This window comes from Triticum urartu, chromosome 5A (genome assembly GCF_056163025.1).
Source record: "Triticum urartu cultivar PI428250 chromosome 5A, HENAU_Tu73, whole genome shotgun sequence".
In the NCBI taxonomy this organism is placed as follows: domain Eukaryota; kingdom Viridiplantae; phylum Streptophyta; class Magnoliopsida; order Poales; family Poaceae; genus Triticum; species Triticum urartu.
In genome coordinates this window covers 649,611,614-649,625,284 of record NC_141877.1, presented here as the reverse complement: position 1 = coordinate 649,625,284, position 13,671 = coordinate 649,611,614, and the positions used below count along the sequence as shown (strand labels likewise).

Sequence of the window (13,671 nt, the reverse complement as noted above, 5' to 3'; positions counted from 1 at the left end):
ATGCTTGTCTGGGAGCTCCGCGGAAATGAGTCGGTCATACTATTCCGGGACGATAAGCTTATATGTTGAGTCCATGATCAACAAAAAATGTGCGTGGGGGAGGCCCCTTTTTTGGAACTCGACTACGTATACGTAAGCAACTACAACACCCAGGATATGCTTCTTGAACAACATGTACTTCATGTGCTCTAGTTTGCCATAGAACACACGAGCCACAATATCAGGTCGGTCTTGCGCCGTCTGACCAGGCAGCAACTCGTTTGTTATCTCGTCCCATTTAGGATTGCAAGTCATGGTGAGGAAGATGTCTGGCTTCCCGTATGTATGGACAATTGCCATGGCATCCATATGTCTCTTCTTCATGTCGCGGTCGCCACTAGGGTATGTACCAGGGAGCACTATTCTAACCCCAACAACGCTTGCCCGCGTCTCCCCTGAAGTGATGGCATCAACCACTCCTTTATACAAGTCGGCACGAATCTGCGTCTGGTTCTTCCTGTACCACCTCAACCGACAGCTCTCAATCTTAACGTACATGTCAACAGCCCATTGTTGCAGCAGTCGTGCTCCACAGAGTATGGGATTGAAGATTGCAGGCCGTGTCTGCAGCATATAACAGTAGTAGTCTCTGACGGAGACGCACAACCTGCTATTTCCCTCTGCACACGATAGTATATGATCAAAACAATGCTTACCTTTAGAAATAATTCATGTATTGAAACAAAAAGGTACACAGATGTCATACCTGCATCCTCATCATCATCTTGGACAAGTTGAGGATGTAGTACAACCTCCCAAGGAACATTACGTTTAGGTAGTTTCGGATGCCAACCTAGTTCGCCCCTTGGATAGAATAGGGGATAAGACAACGGGTCATATGCTCCGGATGACACGCGTATGCTATGCCTTTCGTTGTTGTTACCATAAAGTGTTATCCTATGGTCAAACCTTTTTGCCAGGTCGCTGCCCTCAACCCAAATTGCAGCAACCTCAGATGACAAAGGTCTATTATATTTTCTTTGATCAAGCCTCTTATCGGTGTTTAGGTCTATCCTATAATCATCAAGGTTCCCCTTGTGTGCACCCAAACTCCTAAATTGCTGGGAGTAAGGGTTCTCTTTAAGTATGTCTACTAACTTCTTCACGACCTCTTGATCTAATTGATTTGTGGCCGCCTTACGATGGGTTATGGTTGGGTCGTCATCATAGAAGTACAACTGCAGATGTTCTGGACGTGAGCTAGGCCCGAACGAATGCACATTGTGATAGATGGTTCCGTGTACCCGGAATGTGTATACCCCGGACTTCATGTTCGTGTAGTTCTCATCAAGGCTGACGCCAAGGGTTGTGAAGGCGAAATGCCCATTGAAGAACCGTATGTTCTCACGAAAATGTCTGGAATCTGCATCCATGCTGGACCATAGCCTCATAAGCTCTGGGATTGGTTCCGGTTGTTTAAGCTCGATCTGTCCATTGCAACAGCAGAATCCGTCAGTCTCAGAAACAAACTTTCTGGCCTTGCAGTGTTTGCAGTTTGTGTCGAGCTTCAGGATGTGGGTGTGGTCTGGTATGTTTGTGTACACACAGTCTAATGGATCAACCTCGCCAGATATAAAAGACGTCATGCTAGCTTCCTCGTCATCCTCGAATGCGTCATTATCGGATCCTATAGGCATTCGTTGAAACATGATCATGAAAATAATATTGACATAGTACTACAACTACAATGAAGATCCTAGCCTTCCTAAAACAGACTTGACCATACCTTGGTCACGATACAAGTAGTACTCCTCATCCATCATTTCGGCTGGTGTCGGATCATCGCCCATGATGGGCTCTGGGAACACATTGATGTCGTTTGCATTATAGTTGAACAGTCAGGGACAAAGACCTGATCAGGTCAGTATAAGGTTGCTGAGAAGTTGCATCAGAATAGAAGAAAATCGATTACATACCAGGGGTGCAAACACCGTAATTCGGCATGCCCGGGGGAGGGTCGCCATCCGATGAATCATCGTCGGCAGCCCGAGAGAGGGGGATCGCGAGACTATCAGCTGTTGAGTTAGTAATGTCTGGACGAGGGAGTGCGAGAGATTCTTTGCACGGGGTATTTTTCCTTTTAGCATAACAGGCCTTCCTTTGAGCACTTGACTGCCCCTTCTCAATATCCGACCTGCTTTTGCGGCGCTGCACGCGCTTCCCTCGTATCTTTTCATTCAAATCATCTCTATCATCAACCGTTAGTTCCTCATTTTTCTTGTGATAACATGCTCGGCTACGAGAGTTTCTCTGTATCCTCTTAGATCCCTCGTTGTCATGGGTAACACCGGAGGCGTCTAATGACGGAGGGGGTAATGTTGCATCATCGTGGAATGTGTCTGTATATTTAGGGATATCAGCCGTGGCTTTTTTAAAATAATGTGTGCAAGCATCATTAGTGAGGCGGTAATATTGTAATTGGAAAATATTGTTTTAGTGAGAAATGAATAACAGAACATTCTTCTCGGACCCAACAATGATTAATTTGCATTAAGATCAAGCATATGACGCTAGGGTTTTTGCATCGACTACATTAATAACATAAATATTTACCTGAATTAGATAGCATCCGTAGATTTTCACTTGATTCTAACTTATCCTTTCTCCTTCGATAAGCTGCCCTCCTAAGTGCATTTATATGATCTCTCTTGCGATCTTCCTCGGTTACCAGACATGTTTCTTCAAGTATATTCTCGTCAATGTCTGGTGTCATTGAAACCATACTTTAAATGTAGAAAGTAAAAATTAATATTCCCACATTGATGAATCCATTATTAACAAGTCAATTACCATTTTGATCATTGTCGTTAACCAGACCATATGTCTCCGTCGATGTAGCAGTATATGCTGAATCAGGATGCGATAATAATGTTGTATAGGCAGAGCTAGTTGCGTTGTCTGGTTGAACATGGTTAATAAATGTTACACAAAAATTAATTGGTAAGAAATGACTTGAAGATAATAATGGTAATGGTTAGAACACTTGATTCTTACCAGACAAATTAATGGCGTGGAGTTTATCTTCTTCAAGAGCAAGTTCTTTTTTCCTACGATAAGAAGCTCTCCTCAGGGCGTTTCTATGGGCTCTTTTGCGTTCTTCTTCCGTTAGTGCAGCATTATCTTTTGTGACATTGAAGTCATCTGATTCAGAACGATGGGTCAGTATTATATTATGATATACCAAGGGGAAGCCACGCATACAAATAGATAAACAATGACTACCTGATGTACCTGATCTCACAAGCTTAGGTTGACGAACATTCGTGATATCACCTAGGGCACGACGTTGAACGATGTGGCCATCGACTTGTTGTATTTTCAAACCCTGTTTTTTGCTAATGCGATAAGTTTCCCGCCTCAAGGCTTTGTTAAGTTCCTTAGGGTCTACAACGCATATTAAACATACGGTAGTTAGTGAATAAAAATAGCCATTGCATATAGCAAAATACCTGAAAACAGTACCACAACATAAATGCCTTAACAATTATTCATCAACCTGCAGTTAAACAAATTACCAGATTTCGACAAGCAGCGCTGTTGATCCTCTATTTGTAACACGACATTTTGGATTTTTTTTATATCTTTAGCTGAAAGCATTTGTGTGTTGTCAGGTTCCTTTGATATATGACTTTGATTCCCGCATCTGATTTCGTCTGCAGCATGTCAAAAATATCAAACAGAAAGATCGTAATGCTTTTTCACAACATCTGTACATAAGGTCATATTCGATGTTAGACAAGCATCCGTGGGAGTACCTGATAGATTCATCGCACCGTTGATATATTCGTCTGGAGGTTCACCCTCTGTAGAACACCAATATATCAGCATAGGCACATGTTGTTAATGAAAATGACCAATAGTAGGGTGACAATCAAGAATTAGATGGTTGGAACCCAACAACGAACCATCATGAAGGTCTTTAATCCATGGTGAACTTGTTCCACCTGTATAGTGATACCCAGTAAATAACAAAAAATCAATGAAATATACACTACAAAAATATGGTTATAACAATCTTGAAATTTGTAATGAGGCTGAGAGAGTACCATATTCATGTAAACTAAAATCCAAATCATTGGTATTCAGAGCTGTGAATGAATCCTCTTTATGCTCTCCATTTGTAGGATGACAACCAACATGAATATAAGGACAATGCTATAAACGTCGTATCTACATGGCAACATTCCCAACAAGTCACACAAGCTCTATACCTGTAACAGTAGCTGAATTGTCCACACCACTTTGAGCTATGGGTAAGATGCTTGCATTGTTATCTTCAACTATTGTAGATCTTGTAAGGACTGAAAAGCATTATGCATTAATTATGTGAATACGAAAAGTGCACAGAACTCATGCATAGCAGATTATGATAGGTTAAAGCATGCCCGTAGAATTAACTTCAACAGTTATCACGCTATGAAAGCTTGTGAATGTTCGTTAACACATGTGTATTACTTTCTCATAGAAATGCTCCATACATGTAGAAACGTCCTCTTCTGGTAGCTGATCAACCGCCCTGCTTCTTGAATTACCCATGTGTACCTATGAAATTAATTGCTATACATCAGTTAACTGCTGTATTGGCAATGAGAATATACTGTAAGCTGGCATGCATATATTTAATTGGCACTGGTAGCTGATCAACCGCCCTGCTTCTTGAATTACCCATGTGTACCTATGAAATTAATTGCTATACATCGAGTTAACTGCTGTATTGGCAATGAGAATATACTGTAAGCTGGCATGAGTATATTTAATTGGCACCAAAACAGGTTGTGTGCACATACTGGACCAGATATATAAAAAACGGTGGTTTTGCTAGTAGTTCGAAAAGGCAAGTGAATTCTGATGGGAAATTAATGTTAGCTATGCAAAGACAATTATGGTCTCCCATCAATGTAACATGGATTGTTGGTTACGGAGTCGTATTTGGACTAAATCAATTTCAACCACCTGATGCTCAAATTGGCATAAGACCCTTGACTTTTTTCAGATGGCATAGAAACCTAGATTGTTTACTATTGCATGGAACCTATTAGATTAAAGTGTTATAACTACCTTATGTTTGTGTCACTTTTTGCATGTGATGCTGTTTAGAGGATGGAAAATGGAGATCCTCTGAAGTTGTGAGATGCAAACTCGATGACACCGTCCCCGATGCCTGTTGCCACTTGATGATTCACCACCTGCAAGCATTTGGGGCTGTCAAATAGTGATAAACAGGTATGGCTGTCAAATAGTGACAAACATTTCCCATTCAAAACGGTGGTTCATATGGGAGGATGACATTATTTCCCACTCTGAACGATTTTATTCATCCAGCCTATACCTGCACTCAATCATTTTCAACCATCTGACTATTTCCTGTTGGCATAGAAACCTTAACTTTTGCATGTCACCAATTAGAGTCAAGCCTCTTAACTACCTTATGTTTGTGTCAACTAACCTCCAGATGCTGCTGCTGATGACACCCCACCCTGGGGCCGGCACCAGGGCCAAACTCCTGTCAGTTATGTGCACGAAAACTGAGATCCTTGCAATGAGATGATTCAGTTTAGGGCTGATAAAATGAGAGCAAGAGGTATGGCACAGTTGAGGATGTTGAACCGAGATCACAATGCCAGTACGACCACGGAACCGATCAGAGATGCAGATTTGTAAGAGTAGTAATTGTAAAGGTAGGAATATGTAAACGCCACACCTGATTTTGCAATCGCCACTCCGGCGGCGACTGGATCGCACGCAGGTCCGCTGAAGAGCGACGGATCGGGGACGTGAGCCTGTCTTTGCACTCGGACGGCGTCGTCGCCGGGATAAGACTGCACGCTGTGAAAGAGACCTACGGTATGAGCGCTTGTGGCGGCGGACAAGGGTTTCAGTGTTTGTGACGGCGGCCAAGGGTTTGAGGGGCGGGGACGAATGACCACGGCTCGCAATGGGATCGAGGTCAAGACGATCAGATCGATCAGCCCGTCATTTCGTAGGTTAACCGTGATTGATCGTTGTAGGGGTTTTTTCTATCTGTGAACCGGCGCGGTTCAGGATGGCCGTAGTTGTATATTGATGTTTTTTTTATTGGTTGGGAGGTAAAATGCGGGGATCGGTGGAAAGTGGGAAGTGGGACGAAGTACCAAAAATAACCAGGGGAAGTGGGACGAAAATTGACCGGCGGAGACTACCAACTGCTTCATTAGGAGTAGAGATACTACAAATAGACATATATGTATATACATTTTTCAGATTTTTTTAATGTATGGAAATAATGTTTTCGCTGAAAAGAAATAACGAGCTATGTGGAGCTCGGTCTTTGCTATGCTTTTTCGGAGAGGGAGCGCTCTTGTAGAAATAATGGGGCCTAGGCTCCTAGCTCATTAAGAATTATTGAAATCTTGAATTAGGCCCATGAATAAATGATAAGTGATGGTTCTAAAGTTTAGTACCACCTCAAAAGTTGAGGAAGTGTGAGACCTCTTTATATAATGGTTCTCGACGTGAATTTTTGCGACATAGTGCCGCGTGAGGATGATATCTGGACAATCCATGTATGCTATGAGATTAGCAATTAGTATAGCGATTGAATGAATACCCAAACGACCCACAGTTTAATTCGGCAAAATACACGTACATAAGTTGGTAGCTAACCATCTTAAATGGAGCTGGATACGAGTAAATCCGCATGACAAAGACGGTCCTAGCCGCTCTGCCATGTTAATGTGACACAGACCATTTAAATGATGACCAGATGGGATGGTCTGCCAGGTTTTAAAACCTCACTTAAATGCCTGGTGTGAAATGCTGGTGGGCGTGATGAAGATATTTGACTTTTGTTACATTAGCTCCAATGTTTCTTATGCACGTTTTTCTATGGCCCGAATTGTCGGTAGTTATTTGATTAATCTCTGCCCCATCAGTCACCATGCTTGTGTTTATGCAGCTTAACAACATGCACGTACATGAAAAATGTTCGTCCAAAGCATATTCTTGCCATTGCACATGTTATTGTTGGGGTACACATTCAGCATTTAATACTGATTTGAAAGTACATCGAAGCAGAAACTAGATAACTAGATATTACTAAACAGGATGCCAAACCAAGCTTAGCTAATTAAGTTGCTGTACATCAGCTTCATAAGAAAGCACATGGACGAGAGAAGACATACAGGAAGAGCACATGAAGAGACCGCAAGAACCTTTAGACATCTGCTCTTAATAAACAAGAGAATAACTCCTCTTGTGAGATTTGTGGGCCATGGTTACCAATTGACTCTGGGAATAGATTGTCCATATAGGAGTACTTCACCCTGAGAAATGAATATACCTGATGCCTAGTATGAATACATCACGGATCATGACACAATGAATGGTGAGATATAGACCTCGCGTGCCATCATGTTCACTTGATTTATCGGTTCTCTACATCACACTTAGTGATGTGTGAAGTAGAGAAATGGAAAACCACACACGACTTCTTGCTTGCCTGGTCAGGCGGGGTTGGGGTTGGAGCGGGGCGTGCGTGAATGGTCTGCCAAAATTTTGTAGGGGCGCGGCTTTCTTTTGCCATTTTATTTTTTTTGATGTCTTGGTAGGTCCTATTATATATACTCCTACCGGCCGCTGCCAAAGATACATCGAAAACACTTAGGATTTTGCTTCATCTCGTGACTTGCGCCGTCACCGTAGTCTACTCCATCCCGAATGCCGGCATGCGGGAGAGCGGGGCTCCGGAACCGTTCGTCCTTGCAATCCTGCACCGAATGAGGATGAATTAGGTTTTTAAGAAGCGCTCTATGCAACTGCTCAAGTTCGTCATCACGGGTCGTCTTCCGTCCAAGTTCGGCCGTGCTACTCATCGTAGTCTCCATCGCCGTCAGCAGCAACAAATCGTCGCCAACATCGCCATCAGCAGCGTCGCTCCTACAGAAGCTAACGAACAGTACGTCCATCATGATCCGTTCATGTCTCTATCTGTAGTTGATATTATTATATGTGTGATGATATTGTGCATGTTTTCCTGTTCATCTAGTATGCTAGATTGTTGCATGCTATTTTCTGTTATAGTCATGAATTATTTACTAAAATTAATCATGAATTTGCCTAATATTCCAACACTCCCTTCATCAATATTTAATATTCATACAAGGAAATATTCATTTAAACCAAATAAATAATAAGACCATAATGTGAATAAGGTCAGCATCCCCCAACAAGTGCTCATGACCTCAATAACAGTTTTAGTTATCACCCACCCATGCATCCTGCACCCTCAATATAAGCGCGAAAACGCCAAGCTGAAGCAGCAGCAATCATAAACATTCTCAATAGACATCACAAGAAATGTCATCCTTACAAGTAGAATATTTCCTCTCCCGTGTCACAAACATTCTCAATAGAGGTCACAAGAAATGCCATCCTTACAAGTAGAATATTTCCTCTCCTGTGGTACAAACTTCGCCACAAAACTCGTCTTTATTTGGTTCACCATCTGTCTCATTTCATGAGCTTTTGTCACCAAATATCTTTCTACAAGAGCTAAATATTCCAAAGATTTTTGTAGGACTAGTATTAGTAGGCTTATCACCAAATGTGTCATATGTCTTTTTCGACTTGGATGTAGTGGCTGATGTTCGAGTGCTAAAGACACTCAAACTTCTGGCCCTGGAAGTAGGGTTTCCTACATCACAGCCTAATGATTCGGCGTTCCGATTCAATTGTTGGACTTCCCATCAGACATGACGAGGCTGCGCCTACTAGCGAGACGTCTGTCAATCTTTGTGGATAGGAAGCCCTCGAGGTGAAACTTCCCAGCGGCGAGCAGAAGCCCCATGTATTGATGTGCGAAGGAGGCGAAGAGACAGATAAATGCGGTGGTGAGCGAGAAGAGAAGAGATTTTTTTGTGTGTGTTTGTGAATGCAGTAGACTTCCTGAACTCAGGAAAATATGGGAAAAATCAAGTGCACTTTTTTTTCGGATCATGAAGGCTCACCAAAGGACACAACTATGTAATTTTTTTGGTTATCACCCACCCATGCATCCTGCATCGCCAACCTCATATAAGCACAGAAAGGCGAAGCTGGAGTAGCAATCACGAACATTCTAAATAGACGTCACAAGAAATGCTATCCTTACAAGTAGAATATTTTCCCTCCCATTTCACAAACTTCACCACAAAACTCGTCTTTATTTGGTTCGCCATCGTCTCGTTTCGTGAGCCTTTGCCGCCAGATATCTTTCTACAAGGGCTAAATATTCCATAGATTTTTAATGGACTGGTATTAGCAAACTTATCACCAAATGTGACATATGTCCAATGTTGCCATGTGAATGACGACGACCCAAAGCAGAACTGTCCAATTCCTCTTTACCATATTATCCTTGGTGACAATGGCATTATGCCAAATGAGCCACAAGAAGATTCTAATTTTAGCAGGAATTTTAGCTTTCCATAAATGCCAAGAAGATCTGTCAAGCCCCACGTCAAAGAGATGATCATACAAGGATTTGACTCAAAATTTGCCACTCTTAGGGCAACTCTAGTAGACCCCGCAAAAAGGCCCAACCCGCAATATAACCGCCAAAATGCGGGCCGGTGCGGAAATTCCCGTCCGAACAGATCCCACAAACATGGCCGGCCCGCAAAAAAATTTGAGGGGCGCGGCAAAATCTCGGCCCCAACCCGCGTGTTCGCGGGTTTCCCACTCGCCGATGCGGTGCCCTGCATATAAGCGGAAGCGGTTGGTGGGGGGACATTTCAGCCCGCGCTTTCCCCACCAACCACCTCCCCTCTTCCCCTCGCCCCACCACCGGACCGCCGCCCAAGATTCTGGTGAAAGCAGCCGGCGGGAGCACGCCGAAAAGGCCGCCACACGCACGAGGCCTCCCCCCTCCTGCGCCGGCGGGCCAGAAAGTTGCGAATCTGCGGCCCTTCATCGCGGGCCGCCGGATTTGGTTTTTCTGGCCGTCGGTGGCTGCGCCAAGCGATGGAATAGTCGGGGAGCATCTCCCGCAGCCCCGACAAGGTCGCATCGCCGCATGCAGGTACGGGTTCGTCCTCCCGCCGCCGCCGACGGTTTGTGGGCATGGATTCGTCCGGCCGTCCACCGGGCTCGGCACTCGCGCAGTGGCTCTGTGGCTCGCCGATGCCGCTCATACAGTGCGACGACTGCACGCGGACAGTGCTGCGGCTAACTTCGGGCACGCCGAAGCACCCCGGATGGGTGTTCTTCAAATGCGAAAATGATGGGGTACGTGTTGTTTTCATTCGGCTCATTTTGATAGCTCATTCTTTGGTTTAATCGCGGTAGCTCATGTCGAACATCATCATGTGTGTAGGAAGATGGATGCTGATGTCTACTATACAACCTTCTTCTTGTAGACGTTGTTGGGCCTCCAAGTGCAGAGGTTTGTAGGACAGTAGCAAATTTCCCTCAAGTTGATGACCTAAGATTTATCAATCTGTAGGAGGCGTAGGATGAAGATGGTCTCTCTCAAGCAACCCTGCAACCAAATAACAAAGAGTCTCTTGTGTCCCCAACACACCCAATACAATGGTAAATTGTATAGGTGCACTAGTTCGGCGAAGAGATGGTGATACAAGTGCAATATGGATAGTATATAATAGTTTTTGTAATCTGAAATAATAAAAACAGCAAGGTAACAAGTGATAAAAGTGAGCGTAAACGGTATTGCAATGTGTGGAAATAAGGCCTAGGGTTCATACTTTCGCTAGTGTAAGTTCCCTCAACAATACTAACATAATTGGATCACATAACTATCCTTCAACATGCAACAATGAGTCACTCCAAAGTCACTAATAGCAAAGAACGAACGAAGAGATTATGGTAGGGTACGAAACCACCTCAAAGTTATTCTTTCCAATCAATCCGTTGGGCTATTCCTATAGGTGTCACAAACAGCCCTAGAGTTCGTACTAGAATAACACCTTAAGATACAAATCAACCAAAACCCTAATGTCACCTAGATACTCCAATGTCACCTCAAGTATCCGTGGGTATGATTATACGATATGCATCACACAATCTCAGATTCATCTATTCAACCAACACAAAGGACCTCAAAGAGTGCCCCAAAGTTTCTACCGGATAATCACGACGAAAACGTGTGCCAACCCCTATGCATAGGTTCCCAATGTCACGGAACCCGCAAGTTGATCACCTTAACATACATCAAGTGGCACGTGGTATCCCATTGTCACCACAGATATCCACGGCAAGACATACATCAAGTGTTCTCAAATCTTTAAAGACTCGATCCGATAAGATTACTTCAAAGGGGAAACTCAATTCATTACAAGAGAGAAGAGGGGGAGGAGAAACATAAGATCCAACTATAATAGCAAAGCTCGCGATACATCAAGATCGTGCCAAATCAAGAACATGAGAGAGAGAGAGATCAAACACATAGCTACTGGTACATACCCTCAGCCCCGAGGGAGAACTACTCCCTCCTCGTCATGGAGAGCACCGGGATGATGAAGATGGCCACCAGAGAGGGATTGCCCCCTCCGGCAGGGTGCCGGAACGGGTCTAGACTGGTTTTCGATGGCTACGGAGGCTTCTGGCGGCGGAACTCCCGATCTATTATCCGTTCTGGAAGTTTTAGGGTATATGGAGTTATATAGGTAGAAGAAGCACGTCAGGGGAGCCACGAGGGCCCCACGAGGCAGGGGGCGCCCCCCAGGGGGGTGGGCGCCCCCCACCCTCGTGGGCAGCTCCCGTATCTTCTGACGTGGGGTCCAAGTCCATCAGGTGTGTTTCATTCCAAAAATAACTTCTCCAGTTGATTTCGTTCCGTTTTGACTCCGTCTGATATTCCTTTTCTTCAAAACACTGAAATAGGCATAAAACAGCAAATCTGGGTTGGGCCTCCGGTTAATAGGTTAGTCCCGAAAGTAATATAAAAGTGGATAATAAAGCCCAATATTGCCCAAAACAGTAGATAATATAGCATGGAGCAATCAAAAATTATAGATACGTTGGAGACGTATCAAGCATCCCCAAGCTTAATTCCTGCTCATCCTCGAGTAGGTAAATGATAAAAAAGATAATTTTTGATGTGGAATGCTAGTTGGCATAATTTCAATGTAATTCTTCTTACTTGTGATATGAATATTCAGATCCGAAAGATTCAAGACAAAAGTCCATATTGACATAAAAATAATAATACTTCAAGCATACTAACTTAAGCAATTATGTCTCTTCAAAATAACATGGCCAAAGAAAGTTGTCCCTACAAAATCATATAGTCTGGCTATGCTCCATCTTCACCACACAACATATTTGAATCATGCACAACCCTGATGACAAGCCAAGCAATTGTTTCATACTTTTAATGTTCTCAAACTTTTTCAATCTTCACGCAATACATGAGCGTGAGCCATGGACATAGCACTATAGGTGGAATAGAATGGTGGTTGTGGAGAAGATAAAAAGGGAGAAGATAGTCTCACATCGACTAGGCGTATCAACGGGCTATGGAGATGCTCATCAATAGATATCAATGTGAGTGAGTAGGGATTGCCATGCAACGGATGCACTAGAGCTATAAGTGTATGAAAGCTCAACAAAAGAAACTAGTGGGTGTGAATCCAACTCGCTTGCTCACGAAGACCTAGGGCATTTTGAGGAAGCCCATCATTGGAATATACAAGCCAAGTTCTATAATGAAAGATTCCCACTAGTATATGAAAGTGACAGAACAAGAGACTCTCTATCATAAAGATCATGGTGCTACTTTGAAGCACAAGTGTGGTTAAAGGATAGTAGCATTGCCCCTTCTCTCTTTTTCTCTTATTTTTTATTTTTTTATTTGGGCCTTTCTCTTTTTATGGCCTCTTTTCTCTTTTTTTATTTGGGCTTCTTTGGCCTCTTTTATTTATTTATTTTCATCCGGAGTATCATCCCGACTTGTGGGGGAATCATAGTCTCCATCATCCTTTCCTCACTGGGACAATGCTCTAATAATGATGATCATCACACTTTTATTTACTTACAACTCAAGAATTACAACTCGATTCTTAGAACAAGATATGACTCTATATGAATGCCTCCGGCGGTGTACCGGGATATGCAATGAATCAAGATTGACGTGTATGAAAGAATTATGAATGGTGGCTTTGCCACAAATACTATGTCAACTACATGATCATGCTAGCAATACGACAATGATGAATGTGTCATAATAAACTGGATGGTGGAAAGTTGCATGGCAATATATCTCGGAATGGCTATGGAAATGCCATAATAGGTAGGTATGGTGGCTGTTTTGAGGAAGGTAAATGGTGGGTTTATGGTACCGGTGAAAGGTGCGCGGTACTAGAGAGGCTAGCAAAGGTGGAAGGGTGAGAGTGTGTATAATCCATGGACTCAACATCAGTCATAAAGAACTCACATACTTATTGCAAAAATCTACAAGTTATCAAAGCAAAGTATTACGCGCATGCTCCTAGGGGGATAGATTGGTAGGAAAAGACCATCGCTCGTCCCCGACCGCCACTCATAAGGAAGACAATCAATAAATAAATCATGCTCCGACTTCATCACATAACGGTTCACCATACGTGCATGCTACGGGAATCACAAACTTCAACACAAGTATTTCTCAAATTCATAACC

General features: G+C 43.2%; 1 protein-coding gene across 1 annotated transcript; it reads right to left on the bottom strand.

Moving 5' to 3' along the window:
* Positions 1–395: 395 nt before the first annotated feature.
* On the bottom strand, positions 396–3,267 carry LOC147973768 (uncharacterized). The gene is made up of 6 exons (XM_087525089.1): positions 3,034–3,267; positions 2,830–2,937; positions 2,593–2,742; positions 1,954–2,378; positions 1,766–1,856; positions 396–1,666 (listed from the first exon to the last, which is right to left on the bottom strand). The coding sequence occupies exons 1-6, from the start codon at positions 3,236–3,238 to the stop codon at positions 507–509; spliced, it is 2,139 nt and encodes a 712-aa protein (XP_087381215.1). The 5' UTR covers positions 3,239–3,267; the 3' UTR covers positions 396–506.
* Positions 3,268–13,671: the final 10,404 nt, after the last annotated feature.

Coding starts and splice junctions, on each gene's coding strand:
- LOC147973768 (XM_087525089.1), bottom strand. CDS start 3,238: ATGCGTGGCTTCCCCTTGGTATATCATAATATAATACTGACCCATCGT. Junction 1,857..1,953: donor ACGGTGTTTGCACCCCTGGT/ATGTAATCGATT, acceptor TATAATGCAAAC/GACATCAATGTGTTCCCAGA. Junction 1,667..1,765: donor CTACTTGTATCGTGACCAAG/GTATGGTCAAGT, acceptor GAATGCCTATAG/GATCCGATAATGACGCATTC.